The 16,523-nt window shown below is 31.0% G+C and overlaps 2 protein-coding genes and 1 long non-coding RNA gene across 3 annotated transcripts; 2 read left to right on the top strand and 1 right to left on the bottom strand.

Moving 5' to 3' along the window:
- Positions 1-324: 324 nt before the first annotated feature.
- Positions 325-1,098, bottom strand: LOC107009981. The gene is made up of 2 exons (XR_003576247.1): positions 954-1,098; positions 325-776 (listed from the first exon to the last, which is right to left on the bottom strand). It is a non-coding gene; the product is annotated as an uncharacterized LOC107009981 (long non-coding RNA).
- A 4,369-nt stretch (positions 1,099-5,467) lies between these two features.
- On the top strand, positions 5,468-10,572 carry LOC107008963 (mannose-6-phosphate isomerase 1-like). Its single transcript, XM_015208190.2, has 5 exons — positions 5,468-6,159; positions 6,579-6,746; positions 7,427-7,639; positions 8,956-9,222; positions 10,083-10,572. Exons 1-5 carry the CDS (start codon positions 5,809-5,811, stop codon positions 10,389-10,391), a joined length of 1,308 nt encoding a protein of 435 aa, XP_015063676.1. The 5' UTR covers positions 5,468-5,808; the 3' UTR covers positions 10,392-10,572.
- A 1,441-nt stretch (positions 10,573-12,013) lies between these two features.
- On the top strand, positions 12,014-14,484 carry LOC107009980 (putative receptor-like protein kinase At3g47110). Its single transcript, XM_015209272.1, has 3 exons — positions 12,014-12,329; positions 12,522-13,097; positions 13,262-14,484. Exons 1-3 carry the CDS (start codon positions 12,014-12,016, stop codon positions 14,482-14,484), a joined length of 2,115 nt encoding a protein of 704 aa, XP_015064758.1.
- Positions 14,485-16,523: the final 2,039 nt, after the last annotated feature.

The raw sequence follows: 16,523 nt of genomic DNA, 5'->3' as shown, positions 1-16,523 counted from the left end.
TTCTGTTACATATATTCAAGTTCAATATGAGATTCATAATTCATACAATGTTTATACATTATATATATACGTTGAACTTTACTGCTATTCATAAAATGTTCATATAGTATTCATACAATGTTCATATATCTACCATTTGTATCTGTTACATATATCAAAGTTCAATATGACATTCATAATTTATACAATATTTATACATTTTTCATACAATGTTCATATATTTTTGCATATTGCAATTGAAATTTATACAAAAATCATACACATTTAAATATTCATTTAAGCATACTACCATTAACTACAACAGTTAATATGTTATGACATATATAGTTAAATATATTTTATACAACATGCAGACATGAGTGTTACAAGATCTCTACTGCTGGATTTTTGTGACAAGTCAAAATCATCTCTTGGTTTCACACACCAAGAAGACGAATAAAAAGATGAAATTGGTGAACTATGTGATTCTTCACTCACTTCGTCTTGTTCTTCATTAACAACCGGTTCTCCAATCATGTCCGGGACAGAATTTTTTACTTTCCTCTTCTTGTAACATTTTTTTCCGATTGCTTTCACCGTTGACACTACTTTCTTTTTAGAAGGACTAGACCTTACTAGTTCATAGACTTCTTCTCTAATTTCATCGCAACTGTATAGCCTGAAATTTGCGATTGAATTTGAGTTATATATAGATCAAAAGATGGTATTTCAACCATGAAGTTACCGGTATAGTTTCTACCTCTTGTGAATCTCCTTAGGGTTCAACAACCCAGATCCTAAAAATTTATAGACAAATAAATATTAAAGAATTTGACATAAACAAATATAAAACTTGAAGAAACCTGCATTATCTATACAATGTAAATTTCTCCTAAAATCAAGCAACAACATATAAAAATTAAATAATTTGACAAAAGAATCAAAGAAAAAATATAAAAATTTATTAAATAAACCTTTTTGATGATCTATACAACACAATTTTTTCCGAAAATCATGCAATATTGCGAATTTGATGGTCGAAAAATAAAAAACCTAATTTTGTGGAAGATTGATAGATGTAGTTGAATAAGGATTTTAAGCTTAGAAATAAGTTTAAAGCTTGAAAGGGTTTGTACTTGAAGATGACATTAAGCGTGCGAATATGTATGCTCAGATTTAATATGACAGAGAAATTAGGCGTGCTGTCTTTAATTAATTAATAGAGAGAAATGTGTGCTGCCTTTAATTGATTAATAGAGAGAGAAACATGAAAAAAGCGTGCAAAATTAATATGGTAAAAAGATAAGAGTGTAAATAGGGGAGAGGTTAAGTGTATTTGGGGAAGATAAAAGAGTATTGGTTGATATGGGGGTGGATAGTTATTGGGTAACCATATAATATGAAATTAATTAAAATCAAATTCTAACTTTTAGATTTTGTTTTTTAAAAGGTAACTATATAATATGAAGTTTAATTAATATTTAATAAATAATAATTTATTATCTATATTAAAAACATTAAAAGGTAATTGATTAATATTTAATAATTTATCATTTATATTAAAAACTTTAAAAGGTAATTGATTAATCAGTAATAATTTAAAAGGTTTTGTTGATAAAAGGTAAGTGAATAAATGAAACTAATTATTTAAACAAAATAATTATTAGTTAAATAACAAAATAATTTTTTTTATTAATATATTATTAGTTAATATGCTATAACTTGATAATAATATGCTATAAATAGTTCATTTTTAAATATTTTTTTAATTAATATATTATTAATTGATGTGCTATAAGATGATAATAATATGCTATAAGTAGTTTATTTTTAAAGAGTATGATTACAACTTGATATTTATCCTCTTAAATGTGCGTGAGATGTTAATTTTACATTTCTTAAGCCACCATAATCCACCGACCGCAATCACTATAATCTCTGCCACAACTTCTATCCTTTGTGTGAACATTCTATGGACGAAATCATTTTCCACCTTTTGTCAAAAACATTTTGCCTTAAAAAAACATTTTATGGGAGCCAACTATTAAGAAAATGACTTAATTTATCAAAAATATTTTCCGAAATGTATTTTCACCTACACTATACCAGACACACGCTACATTGAATTATTTGTGCCTCACCAATTTGTTTTGACCCACTATTTTTGCATATTATCTTCTCACCTAATTTCTTAAAAAAGTTTGGCAAAAATTAATCACCTTTTTTCTTAGTAGCACCACTTAATAAATTCAACATGTCTTAAAATTGACCTTCATAAATAAATAGGAAAAGTATATTATCGCCCTACAAATATTCTTTACGTATATTATTATAAGGTATATAACATATATATTCGATACAAAAAATAATATATGTACTTTTAATACATATATTTGACAAGCAAATATAATTATTCTGATCGACCGACTAAGTATTAACTTTGTGAACTTTTCTGAGTCAGATTAAATTCTTCCCAAAAGCATTGAAACCACTGTAGTATCGAAATATATACTTAAAAAATGGATACTTTCCTGAACAATAGCTATGTCTCTAATCATATTTTTTGAGTTAAATTTTTTTTAATATGCATAATTTATACTATTACACGTAAAAAAAACGATGTGATAAAAACGACGAAAGATACAATTATATAAAATTTGAATAAAAAAGAAAATAATTGAGAACAAATCCTAATAGAAAGACGGTTTGAACTTGTAAATTGTAATAGAGTATTTTCTCAGCTTCATATTAGCACTCATCCTATTTTATTGCCTATCCTCAAATACGTATAAAAAATCTACTTTTTTTTTTTTGGCCCCAAATCTAGATATCTTCTAGACTAACATAAAAGATTTGAAGCGTGACACGGTTACATTTTCTTTTTAAAAAAATAAATTTATATTTTAAATCTGATTAATTTAAATTTGTGATAAATTTTATTTTAAAAAAATAATAAATACAAAGTTAAAACTCTTAAATTTTAATTGAAATGAATGAATACTTGTCCATTCAATTAACGTAACGCATTGGGGATTTGCTTTTTGTTCTATGCTCACAACATAAACATGCATCGCTAGGATTTAAAATTGCATCATAATATTCTAAGCAAAACAAAGAATAACTAGTGGCAAATGGGTGGATTGAGTTGAATTTAGACGGGTTGAAAATGGGTAATAATTCAATCTGTTCATATTTAATATGTGTAGATATGGATTAAATAAAATACTATTTTACGCATATTTTTATGAGTAAATATCACTCTACTTAAGAATTCAACACGGAGAAAATATTTTAGTAAATAACCATGAGCAAATCAGCTAAACTATCGTTTAAGACGCTCACTCAATCTTTTTTCCTTCGTATTTTAATTTACTTGTTTAATTTTAATTTGATCTTACGTTGTAATATTATATTTAGAAAATATGAAAATATTTATTAATTTTATAATCTTAAACAGAAAAAAAAGCTAATTAAAATGAATTAAAAAAACTAGATAAAACTAAGTAATTTAGTATTTAACATTCAAATTTATTATATTAGAATGAGATCAAACCAATAGATTTTCAACCAATAGTTTATATATCATGAAAATAATAATAATAATAATAATATAATAATAATAATAATAATAATAATAATAATAATAATAATATAATAATAATAATAATAATAATAATAATAATAATAATAATAATAGAAAAGTACAAAAAGAAGAATCTATAGTTGAAGTTAGATATTATTATTTTACATAAATACGTAAAGGTCCAAAATTGTGTTATTGTGGATGTGCATGTGATGATGACCACACAACCCACCGACTCAGAATCTTAAAACCAAACTGCGTAACTCTTCAGCAATTCCATATTTATGTGCTCTTCTTTAAACTTATCAACAATCTCTACCGCATAAGTTTTTGAGTCGGGATTTGAGAAGGATAGAATATATAAAAATATTATTCGTGTATTTATTTTTTTGTGATATAGAAAATTTTATTTTAATATAATTAGTTGATTTAAGTGAAAAAATTTAAATTTTTTTTTTAATTTTAATATTTATTATAATATTAAATTTTATAAAGATTTTTTACAGTATATATATATAATAGTATATTTTAAAGGTATATATGTAATTATATATCCACGTAGAAAATATATGAAATTAAGTACGATAGAAAAAACACAATACCAAAACAACAAAGAAAACATAACCAATAACGCTATGCATATAAGCATATGCTAACTAATATTACAATGTGCATGAGCTATCTATTATTATTTTATCTTTACTTTCGATTTTTTAATAAATTATGTTCCTAATAATAAGCTGAAGATATTTTTCTTCTGTCAACCTCTTCATATCTTTTTAAAACTTATTTTATTCAATTTCTCACATCTTCTTATTACTGCATTGACACTTCTTTTAATCACATGTCCTATTCATTTTAATATCACTTTCGTTATTTTTTTCGTCACGAGGGACCAATTCAACTTTATCTTATATAATCTTATTTATTAATCTCATGTTCACATATTCTTCAAACAAGGATACACATCCCTTATATCTTTAATCATTTGATTTTCTTCATATGTATGCTTGAAATTAGATTTGTATTACATAATCAATTAATTATTTAAATATTATACAGCGAGGTAAAATAAATATAAAAATATTTAGAAATAATAAATATATCAACACTTAAATATAAGAAACTGTAATTCTATTTATACATAAGAAGTTAAAAAATAAAAAGAAATAAAATATTTAGAATACCTAAATATATACTTTATCATAATTAAAACATGTAATATATACTCTACCATCTTTAGATGGTCTGTACAATAATTACCAAATTTTAACACTAGGTATCATTAATTCCAAATTAATTAGAGTACTTCTTTGAGTTTATTTTTTTTTTAATCTATAACCATCTTTATGTATACTCTACGAATCGTTCAAACTTCAAATGTTGGAAATAATTTGTCAAAAAATATAAATTAAGCCGGTCTATGGAAATCACTATACCACATTTTTTACCAACCTATTGCATAGTAACATTATGCAAATTGAATTTTGTATTAACTATTTTTAAGTTGACCGAATTTAATCTTCGAGTACGTATAGTAATATTGATTATTTTTATGTTTGACAAATTTTTCCTGTTAGTTTATTTATTTGATTTTAATTTGATATAAATTTTTAAATGTAATGTAAACCTATTATACAAAAAGTTCAAATTAAATAACTATTAAAAAATATATTTTTTTCAAAAATAACTTGAAAGAATAAGAAATAAACTAAAACAAAATGATGAGTAACTAATAGTACTAATTATTTCTGTATATAGTTTAAAATTACTCTATATTATTATCGTACTAGTCTAATTCGATATTTTAAAATTCAATATTAAGGATGAATTATATAGTATAATATTAAAATTATGATATTAAAAATTTAATATAATATTATAATTCGATGTATTCCATACCGCCCATGCCTATAGATAGGAAAGGAAGAAATATTTAAAGTTGGCAGGAAATGTTTTTCCTTAATTAAATTTGAAACCGCTGCTTTGCGTGTGATAAAGAAAAAAACACCAAAACTTGTAAATCCTCACTAATTTTTCTTGAATGGTACAACACCAACATTCATGTGCTCCTCTGTACCCTGTCAATCTTCTTCTTCTTCTTCAAATCTTCATCATCTTTGTTTGAACTGAAGCTACTGTTTCCCGTTCCTTGCTCTGTAGCATAAACAAAGACTACTAAACCTTTCGCAGAGGAAAAAAACACGAGGGAGCTTTTTTTTTTTTTTAGAACTTAAATTTGTTTTATGGAGACTGACTTGTTGTCGGTGACGGAAGGGAGAGGGAGGCTGGTGAGGTTGATGGGTTGCGTGAAGAATTACGATTGGGGACCACCCGGGAAGGAATCTCGTGTAGCGCGGTTGTATGCTTGCAATAGTGGTAACTATGTTGACCAAGAGAAGCCTTATGCCGAATTTTGGATGGGTACTCACGATTCTGGGCCTTCCTATGTTGTGGAAGGAACTGAGAATGGGTTGGTTAATGGTAAAGGAGAGAGACGCAAGTTAACATTGAAGAATTGGATTCAAAACAACCCTAATGTTCTTGGAGAGAAGGTTGTGAAGAAATGGGGTACCAACCTTCCTTTTCTCTTCAAGGTAAAAAAATGCACTAAATTTTACTTTTTTTGAGGGAGTTTGAAATGTCGGCAAAGCTAATTTCTTCTAGAGTTCTGATTTTTAATTATGCTCTTTGATAGCATTATACTCGTGCCTAAATAGCTAAAGATACAAATTTTATAATTTCTGTTTCAGGTCAAACATAGATTTCTTCTTATTTTATTTTTATTAAAAAAATAGAAGAAGAAATTTAGTTATATTTAAAATTATTTGAAAAAAAGTTTGAATAATGGTGTTCAGGAAATGGGCAAGAGAAATTACCTGAGTATGTAATATCATATAGTGGGACAGTTAAATTTGTTTTAATTTAACTTGATGCATTTTGAGCGAGTTAAAGCTGTTTATACTTGGCTGTTAGTATGATTTTGATGAGATTCTAACATGTATGGAGTTTTCAGGTACTATCTGTTGCAAAAGCTTTGTCCATACAGGCCCATCCAGACAAGGATTTAGCCTCTCGTTTGCATAGTGAGCTTCCGGATGTTTATAAGGATGACAATCACAAACCGGAGATGGCATTGGCGTTGACGGAATTTGAGGCATTGTGTGGATTTATAAGTCTCGAGGTACTCAAACATCTATGTGGTTTCTTAGGTCTAGTTAGTGTTTTTTAAATTATGTTGGCTTCGTAATCCAGGACATTTGAGGTGCCCATAAATTTACAATCCCCTTAAAATAGAGTTAAGCTACTTGTTGTGGTTGATTAATGTAATAATTGGGTTGCATTCAAGAGGTAGAGTTGCTTCGTTGTGGTAGATAAATAGCCCACCTGGTCTGGTTGCTAGTATGTTCGTAGACTGGTCTGATTTAAAGAACAAAGTAAGTTAATGGAGTTGTTCAGCTGGAAATTCTGTTTTTGTTTGTTATTTTTGCTGTTTTTTCTCTTTTGAACAATAATTACGAGCGCTTATAGTGTTCTCCTCCAACAAACAGAAGGAAAAAGAATATATAATATCTGGAAAAGGAGGTTAGAAGCTACTTGAACCTTACTGCTTGTTCTTGTGTTTAAAAACTGGCATATTCACATCTGCTTTAGGTTTTGCATCCATATTTTGTTAGACGGAAAGCCTAAAGGAGCTTATCCTGGATCTCAAGCTTATCATAGTGTAAACATAAGAATGCATGCAGAAGAATGGTGTAAGATATTTAGGTGGTTGATTCACTCGAAAATGTGCCTCTTAGCCTGAGATGAAAAATGAACTTAGAGTTCAATGTGATTTAACATTTACTTATGCAATTTTTGTAGGAGCTTAAGTTGACTGTTCAAACTGTGCCCGAGATTGTCGAATTGGTCGGTACAGCACACACAGAGCAGGTATTGGAATTGAACGAGGATGATGGGAAGGAAAAAGGTAAATTAGTCCTACAATCAGTATTTACTGAGCTGATGTCAGCAAACAAGGATGTGGTTGCTGAAGTGATAGCCAAGCTGATTAGTCGCCTACACGTTAAAAATCAGGTAAAGTCAAAGTAGTCCTTGATCAGATAGAAGTTAAAATGTGTTAGTTTATCCGAGTACTTGTTGTAAGTCTCCTTCTTGTACTAAAGCATGGTGGATATGTATTCATATGGAGTAATTCTTTATGGTTTTGGTAAACTATGCTCTTCGTTGTCTTGATAAACATTTTTTCATCTAAAAACTCCCTTTTCCTACTCATATCTAAACATACGGATACTTGCATAAAGAGTTTGGTTCTGAAAGAAGTGAGTTTGAGAGTATCATATTATATTATCTATCAGTTCAATTTCCATCTTAGCAGATATTTTAGTTCATCCCTAACTAGCGTATTTTCTGTCAAAAGGATACTTCTCCTTTCAATTGATGCTTTCAGGAAATTGGATGCCAAATTAAAATATCGATTCATGATTCAACGACATGAGCATCTCTAGTAATGCATTTTCAGGAACCTACATGATGTATAAACCAAATTTCTATAGAATGAAATGGGGATTAAGCACCAAAAAGAAGGAAAAGAAAAACAGTAGTAGAAAAGATATCAAAGCTGAAACTTCCTCTTTAGTGAAGATTAAGAGTTCTTTCCTTGTATCTTTGCGAAGAAACATGATCAAGGAAGAAAGGAGTGGATGAGGCTAAAAGTAGAGTATAGAAACAGCTTAAAATAATTCTACTCTAATAAAAAGGAAGATCGAGAAACAACAGCAAAAAAGTAGAAAAAAAAAACTTTTTCCCAAGAGTTGAGTTAGAATCGACTATGATGAATTGACCTTTATGAGCTGGCTTTAGTTATGTTCCAATCTTTGGGATGTTCATTTTATCAGTTCTGTAATAGATTTGAATGGATGGGATACTGGTGGTGGTATAAAGATAACATTACTTTGATTCTTTGAAGATGTGAGTTCTGTATTTTTAATACAACATCTGATCTAGTTCATCAAAAAAATAACATCTGAGCTATTTTTGCCCTCTTTAATGCCCCACAAGAAAACAAAGAGACCCACTCCTTTATTCCCACAGCAACTGTGAAAAAGGCTAGCTGAAATTTGAATTTAGGTAACCAATAAATTACATCTAGTCGTATTCTTGTTCAATTACATTGAGGAGATAATCTTGTTGGTGTAATGGTGTCTGAATTGCTTATTATTTTATTCCTACTTGATGATTTGGTTTTCCTTTGATTTCTTTTTCACTATGTATGAAATGAAATGTATAGAAACTGATGTCGAATTAAGGAAAGTGAAGTGTGATGGGGTGAACTGCACTTGAACCTATCTTAGTCATTGTCATTTATTTATGATATTTCATCCTTAATGTAGGCAAGGGAGCTGACAGAGAAAGAACAAGTGGTGCTTAGACTTGAGAAGCAGTATCCAGCTGATATTGGTGTCTTGGCCGCATTCTTGTTAAATTATGTGAAACTCAATCCTGGTGAAGCCTTATATTTAGGAGCAAATGAACCTCATGCTTATTTATATGGTGATTGTATTGAATGCATGGCAACATCAGACAACGTGGTACGCGCTGGCCTAACTCCAAAACACAGAGATGTTAAAACACTATGCTCAATGCTCACTTACAGACAGGTACTGTTATAGACACCATTAGCGTTATTCTTCAAAAAAGAATGGTCAAATTTGTCCCTGTACTATTTGAAATTGATCAAGTTTGCCCTCAATTAGACTTTTGGTCTAACATTATCCATGCCGTCAGGAAAGTTCTCTTTTGCCCTTGACACCTAACGGAGCTCCAACCTGATTTTTTTTTAAAAAAAAAATCCATAATCAAAAGTTCAAGGGTAAAATGGGATCTTTTTACTCAAAAATATTTGGACACATCTCCACGCCCATTTTACACCTGGAGCTCCCTAATGGTAACTGGCAAGGGCAAATATGAGACGATTTGTTAATGACAAGGGTATGAATGGACCATAACTGAAAAAATGAAGGCATTTTGAACTATTTCGAATGTTACAAAGACGAATGTGAACCTTTTCCCTTCTTCAAAACTAAATTTCATGATTGGAGTCTGAATATAACTGCAACCTTGATATGTGCTTCAAAAAATTGGACGTTGAATAGACTAGGAAAGAGTTGCATTATTCTGACATCAAGTTATTGACAAGGAATTGTTCGGACATTTAGGATTATGATTGTTAAATTTGAGCTTCTTTCAACGGTCAAATTTCCATCAAAAGTATTTTAAGTTACTTGTCTGTGTAATTGATGTGTACATTCCTAAACTAGTAATGCTCCTGGAACTTGTTCAACAATCATCAGAACGTTAACTGGTCCGAACTACCACCGTAAAAAAGGAGGAGAAAATGCATAGTAGTTTTGTTGGGCTGTGCAGGCAGAGGCTAATATTTGGCAAGATTCCCTTTAAGTGCAATTAACATGATATCGGGTTTCTGTTTATATCTAAATTACATCTGTTCTTGTTGCAGGGTTTTCCTGAAATTCTGCAGGGCACCGCAGTAAATCCTCATGTTATGAGGTACATTCCTCCTTTTGATGAATTTGAAGTTGATCGCTGTATTCTTCCCGAACAATCAACTACTGAATTTCCAGCTATTCCCGGTCCTTCCATTTTTATGGTCGTGGAGGGAGAGGGAACATCAACCTCATCATCAGACGAGATTATCCATGAAGGTGATGTCCTTTTTGCACCTGCAAACACCAACATTACTGTTTCGACGTCTTCTGGTTTGCAATTATATAGAACAGGAATAAACAGCAGGTTTTTCGAGGAGTGAGGGTTGTGTACGTATTCTAGTACATAAAATTGTTCATTAATTTTTCTCTATACGAAAATCGGCTGATCCAACCTTGTATTATTAGCCATTTCTGTAAATCAGGTATACAAATAAATATGACTTGTTATAGTTGCCTCATTGTACCAGTTCAGTGTTTCACAATCTAAGTGCAATAGGTGGATATATGTGGGAAAAAAACTTCAAACAATTAGTATAGGGTTTAGGATTTAAGGTTTTGTAAGATACTTGCAAATGCTTTTAATCCAAAACAAAAAGAGCACAGGTATAATTCCCAACATAAGAAAAAGAGTGATAACTGATTGGAGCAGACAATACAGTAATCTTTTGTGCTGTCAACTATTGTCCATTTGAATTTTTTTTTTTTTTTTGCAACGGTTGTATTTGTTTGAACTTTTCAGAATCTCTCAGCTTGAATATAGTTAATTCAATCTAAATCAAAGTCATAGTCAAGAAGTAGTTAACAGGTCAAATCTTTGATTTTCGAATCCATTTACCTCTTTTCTCCATGATATAATATACCCTACACAAAATAGAATTTCTTATAGAGTAATTTTCGTTTTAATTTGTTCTGAATTAACACAAATGTTAATTTTGTCTAACAACATAAATTTTGAAATTCTTTTTATTTTAGACTCCGTGTCAAGTCATTTATTTCAACAATTTTAAAAAAAATTGAAATACCTATTTGTGTGTGAAATATGCAGATTATATTCACCAATTTTTTTTAAAAAAATAAATAAAACAAGTTTTCGACGTGCCAATATTCCAACTGGACAAAACATGCACAAAAGTTTCAAAAGCTATTTTTTTTTTAATTTCTCACCTAGTGTCTGATTTTATTTAGATTTGACAATTCTCTAATTAAGGATAAACGGATACTTATCACTCCGCCACAAGCTTTGGTCATGTATCTATAAACTTCATGTAACCTTTCCTTGTCTTTTTGTTTTTTCAATTTGTTGGTAAATATATTGATATGCCTTTCCACAAGTAATCTAGTATTTAGCACTCCAAATGTCTAGCTCTGCGCGTGTAGGGAACAGTGCGGACCTAGGATTTTCGTTGAGGAGGTTCGGAAAATAAAAGTATAAACATTTAACTGGAAAAAAAAAACTGAAACAAAAAAATGTAAAAAATAAAACGCCAATTCAGTCGTTGGACGTCGCGCGTAACTTTGAGCTCAGCTATCACTGAACTGTCTCATCCATTGGTGATTAGGGTGTTCAAAATATATATATCAATACAATTCCACAAAATTCACCTTGTATTTTTTTGTCGAGAGTGTTCGGGAGAACACCCTGGACAGCACGATGAGTCCGCCCCTGGTAGGGAAGTTTGAATAATTCTAACTTCATAAGCCTTTAACTTTTGTGGTGGAGTAAGTCCAATGTAAAACGGAATTAAATTCTTCCAACTACTACTAGCCTAGTAAGTTGCAGATTGATCAGCACAATTTCTACTATTGAACACTTCTCTTTGTGAGAGTAAAAATCCCAAATCACTAATCATGAACATTCTGATTAAGTTTCTTGCACTTCTGTTCTTTTATTCACCTTGTTTAGCTAAACATACCAACTTCTATCAGTGACTATGCTGCTTTGATGGCATTTAAATCGAACTTCCGATTGGAACCTCACAACATTTTGTCTACAAATTGGAGCTCAGACACACACTACTGCAGCTGGTATGGAGTTTCATGCTTGCACCAGAGAGGTGTAGCTTTGCAACTTCCTAATCTGGACATTCAAGGCAGAGTTTCTTCAGAAATTGCTAACTTGACTCAACTTGCTCTTCTTGACCTTAGTAGCAATGACTTGAATGGCAATTTACCAAGTGAATTAGCCTTCTTGCAACAGCTGAAACTTCTTAATGTGACTGGGAATTCTCTTGATGGAACCATTCCTCTGATTATAAGCCGTTGTCGATTACTGCAACAACTTCATTTATCAGATAACATGAGCAAAGGAAGCATACCTTAAGAACTTGGCCTTTTAAGCCAACTTAGAATTTTGCGTCTCAACGATAATAATCGGACAGGAAAGATTCCATCTTTATTAGGAAACTTATAAAACCTGGAATATTTTTATCTGCATGAAAATGATTTGGAAGGTGAAATACCTGATGAAATTGGTGATCTTAGCAATTTGAGGCTCCTTTCCTTTCGTGGCAATCACTTCACTGGATCGGTACCTGCTTCAATATTCAATATTTCAAGATTACAAATTGTAGATCTTTCCATAAATGCCTTATCAGGGGAAGTGATTTGGATAATTATCTTCCTATCCTTGAACATCTTTTTCTGGACAGCAACAGGATCAGGGGGAATGCATCGAAGATCACTCATCTCTTCTTCACTGAAAATGATCTGCAAGGAAATATTCCAAGTGAGTTTGGTAAGTTGCATGAACTGGCCTGGTTTGAGTTTTGAATATAATCGAATTTCTGGTGCCATTCCATCAAGCTTATTCAATATTTCGTCGCTTCAAATCCTCAAAGCCAGACATAATTACTTAAATGGACATCTTCCATATGATCTTGGCACTTGGCTACCTAACTTGCAGGAGATTTTCCTTTCACACAACCAATTCAGTGAAGATCTACCCTCTGCAATATGCAATGCTTCAAAGCTTGAAAATCTTGAAGTTGCAAACAATAGTTTTACCGGTCCGATTCCCATGATGTTAGGTAACCTGGTGGACCTTATAACTCTAAATCTGCAAAATAATCTGTTGGAAGACAAGCCTGGAGTCACACAACTTGACTTCTTGAATTCATTGGTAACCAGCAGGAATCTGGTGTACCTGATTCTTGAATCTAATCCCTTGAGCGGAATTTTTCCGGAATCATAGGAAACTTATCAAGCAATATCAGGGTCCTTGATGCAGCAAACTGTGGAATTAGTGGCAGTATGCCAACAAACATTGGAAACTTACGTGGCCTGATTTTCCTGGGATTAGCAAGTAATAACATTGTCGGCTATTTGCCCCCCTCGTTTGTTGGCCTGCGAAACCTGGAAAGGCTGTATCTTACTGGAAATAAATTAGAAGGGACATTTCCAGCTGAACTGTGCAGCATAGGAAGATTAGGTCTACTGCATTTGGGAGAAAACAGACGGTCAGGAGAAGTACCCTCGTGTATCGGAAATCTGACTGAATTAAGAGTAATGTCAATTGCTGCCAACAATTTCAGCTCAAAGTTACCTTCAAGTTTCTGGAGATTAGTAAAGTTTGATAGTCTGAACTTATCGAGAAACCTGCTGCATGGTTTCTTCCATTCTGATGTGGAAACTCTGAAAGCAATGAACATCATGGACCTCTCTTTCAATAGTTTTTTTGGTGAAATACCCAATTCCATGGGTTTCCTTCCATATCTAGATATGTCAAAAAATGCATTCCAAGGTCCCATACCGGACACATTTAGCAATCTAATAGTTCTTGAGGCTCTGGATTTGTCTACGAATGCTCTATCAGGCGTGATTCCTAAATCTCTTGAGCTATTGCGAGATATCACGTATCTCAATCTTTCTTTTAACAACTTGCAAGGAGAAGTTCCAAAGAAAGGGGTATTTGCAAATGTCAGTTACCGGTTCTTGATGGGAAATCCAAGACTTTGTGGAGCACCTGACTTATCTATTCCTTTATGTCCAGCTCAAGGCAGAAAGACAACAAGGAAAAAGTCCATTATCCTTACAACAACAGTACCTGTTGCTGTAACATTTCTGATATTGGTCGCGTTGTTTTTCACATGGATGATTTGGTCAAGAAAAAAACCTGTGACTGGAAACTATGAATCGAATTACCCTCCTAGAATTGCACATCGGAGAATCACTTATTATGAGCTTCTCCAAGCTACAGAAAATTTCAGTCAGTCCAAGCTAGTAGGAAGTGGAAGTTCCTGTACAGTCTACCAAGGCACATTTTCGGGTGGTGCTGTCTTTGCAATCAAAGTTTTTGATATACATTGGCAACGGGGTTTAAGATATTTTGATTCAGAATGCGAAATTTTGAGCAATGTAAGACAACAGAAACTTGGTCAAGATAGTGTCGACTTGTTCAAATTTGGATTTCACTGAGATTGTGCTGATGTACATGCCCAATGGAAGCTTAGACAAAAGATTATGAAAATTGCTTGAGCCTGGTTGAAAGACTCAATATAATGATCGATGTTGCACTAGCCATGGAGTATCTTCATCATGATTATACAGTGCCCATTGTGCACTGAGATACAATTGATGAAAACCAAAGCCAAATCAAAGGTTTTGATAATAAATGTTGCATTCCTGTGTTTGAAAGAGTTGCCACGAGAGAGGTTGTGGTGCAGCTAAACAAGATAAGAGCTGAATTAACGAAGCTTTTAACTCAATCTCATTCAAAATTTGAGAAACAGGATTGATGCAGCAACAAGCAAATTCAGTTATAATTTCCACCTTCTATGGCCTGTAAAAATATCTGTTATTTCTTAATATTGTATTTATCCGAATTTCATTGGTAATAGTTTTTTTATGACAATATAGATAATCAAACATATCTCTGGTGTAAATTAGTATATATGTACTAGTTAGTTTCTGAATATGTGCGTTGCACGTGTGATCCATGCAAGTTTTTATAGATCCATTACAACGATTACGTATATGTGAAAATATATTATTAGCAATAATCATATCATATAATATTATAAGTGGGAACATTACAAATGAAAAGTTGAAATACCAAAATGCCCTTGTAAAATTAAATGATTGTATCACCATTTTTAAGGTAAAAGAAAGAAAACTGATTTTTCAACATTTAGTTATGCTTTTCACTAATTCTTTTCATTTTATATAATAAGAAATTCAAAAGTCTGTGAGTAACATCTCAAAAGTTGAAAGATCACAATTGATTTCTTTTCAAATTTGCCTTTTCCCATTATATTTAATTAATAATTAGATAATTAAACAATAGCATATTATCGCACCACTCATCAAAATTCGTTCCTATTCTCTTCAGCAACATTAATAAACCAAAGAAGATATAATTCCTCATTAAACAATGGTATAATGTCATTAGGTAAAAACCTTTTCATTTTCTTTTATTTATGAATTATATTTAAGAATCCAAAAAAAAAACATAATTTTACATTAAATATTATATTCAAATCAGTTATAAGTTTTTTCACCTCTCCCAATATTTCTTATATATTTAAACTCTATTATCACTATATTTCTAATTGTATGAGCAGTAGAAACTGAACTTCAATAAGGTGGAGTAGTACTTTTATTCTTTTTTTTTATTACATGAAACTACTTTTGCTTTATAAAATCTTGAATTGATGTCTAATTATATAAAAAATGGAATCTGAACTTATTTAGAGGGAGTAATACTTTTACTAACTTATCAATGAGTCTCCTGCAATGCTGATTATTCTGGAAAAACAGTTAATGTGAGTAAAAATAGACACAAATCTATCATATGTTATATTCTTAATTATATTGTTTTTTTAATAATATTATATGATAGAGATGTGATTTTTGCAGGGATAGGTTCAGGAGATGGCAAGTCATGTGAAATCACTGGACAAAACGCACTTATTAGAGATAGGAATGGAAGGATTTTATGGTGATTCAATGCCTGAAAAGAAGCAAGTTAATCCTCGTTTTCAAGTTGGTACACATTTCATCAGTAGCCATCTTATTAGAGAGATTGATTTTGCCACTATACATGCATACACTGACCAATCATAAATTTCTTAAACATCTCTTTTACCTTATGGTATAAACAAACTTATATTTAAAAAAAAAAGTGGAGACTACTATTCCTTTAAAAGAGGACGAAAACTTTAAGGCATTAAATATTTTGCAACTATATTGCTGACATTTAAATTATGTGTTGTGACGTATTAAAAAAAAGTACTCTTAACAAGTTGAATAATTGATATATTATAAGAATTGTATATTTGAAGTCGTTATCGTGTTACATTTGAAATCACTTGATAATAATATTTTTGTATGATGTGTCATAATCACTGTTCATTGATTCAAGCTTGAATTTTACACATCGTACGCTTATATATTAGAAGTATTTATACTAATTAGCACGATATACACGTGCAACGCACGTGTTCGAAAACTAGTAT

Source organism: Solanum pennellii, chromosome 2 (assembly GCF_001406875.1).
Source record: "Solanum pennellii chromosome 2, SPENNV200".
NCBI lineage: Eukaryota > Viridiplantae > Streptophyta > Magnoliopsida > Solanales > Solanaceae > Solanum > Solanum pennellii.
Note: the sequence above shows the minus strand (reverse complement) of the source record. Positions and strands in the feature narration are given on the sequence as shown.

Bases quoted from the DNA above. Each gene is read 5' to 3' on its own strand.
- LOC107009980 (XM_015209272.1), top strand. From the start codon at position 12,014: ATGGCATTTAAATCGAACTTCCGATTGGAACCTCACAACATTTTGTCT. The intron at 12,330-12,521 runs GTTGTCGATTAC...ATGATTTGGAAG, and splicing joins CATTCCTCTGATTATAAGCC to GTGAAATACCTGATGAAATT. The intron at 13,098-13,261 runs GTAACCTGGTGG...CCGGAATCATAG, and splicing joins TCCGATTCCCATGATGTTAG to GAAACTTATCAAGCAATATC.
- LOC107008963 (XM_015208190.2), top strand. From the start codon at position 5,809: ATGGAGACTGACTTGTTGTCGGTGACGGAAGGGAGAGGGAGGCTGGTG. The intron at 6,747-7,426 runs GTACTCAAACAT...CAATTTTTGTAG, and splicing joins GTGGATTTATAAGTCTCGAG to GAGCTTAAGTTGACTGTTCA. The intron at 7,640-8,955 runs GTAAAGTCAAAG...TCCTTAATGTAG, and splicing joins GCCTACACGTTAAAAATCAG to GCAAGGGAGCTGACAGAGAA.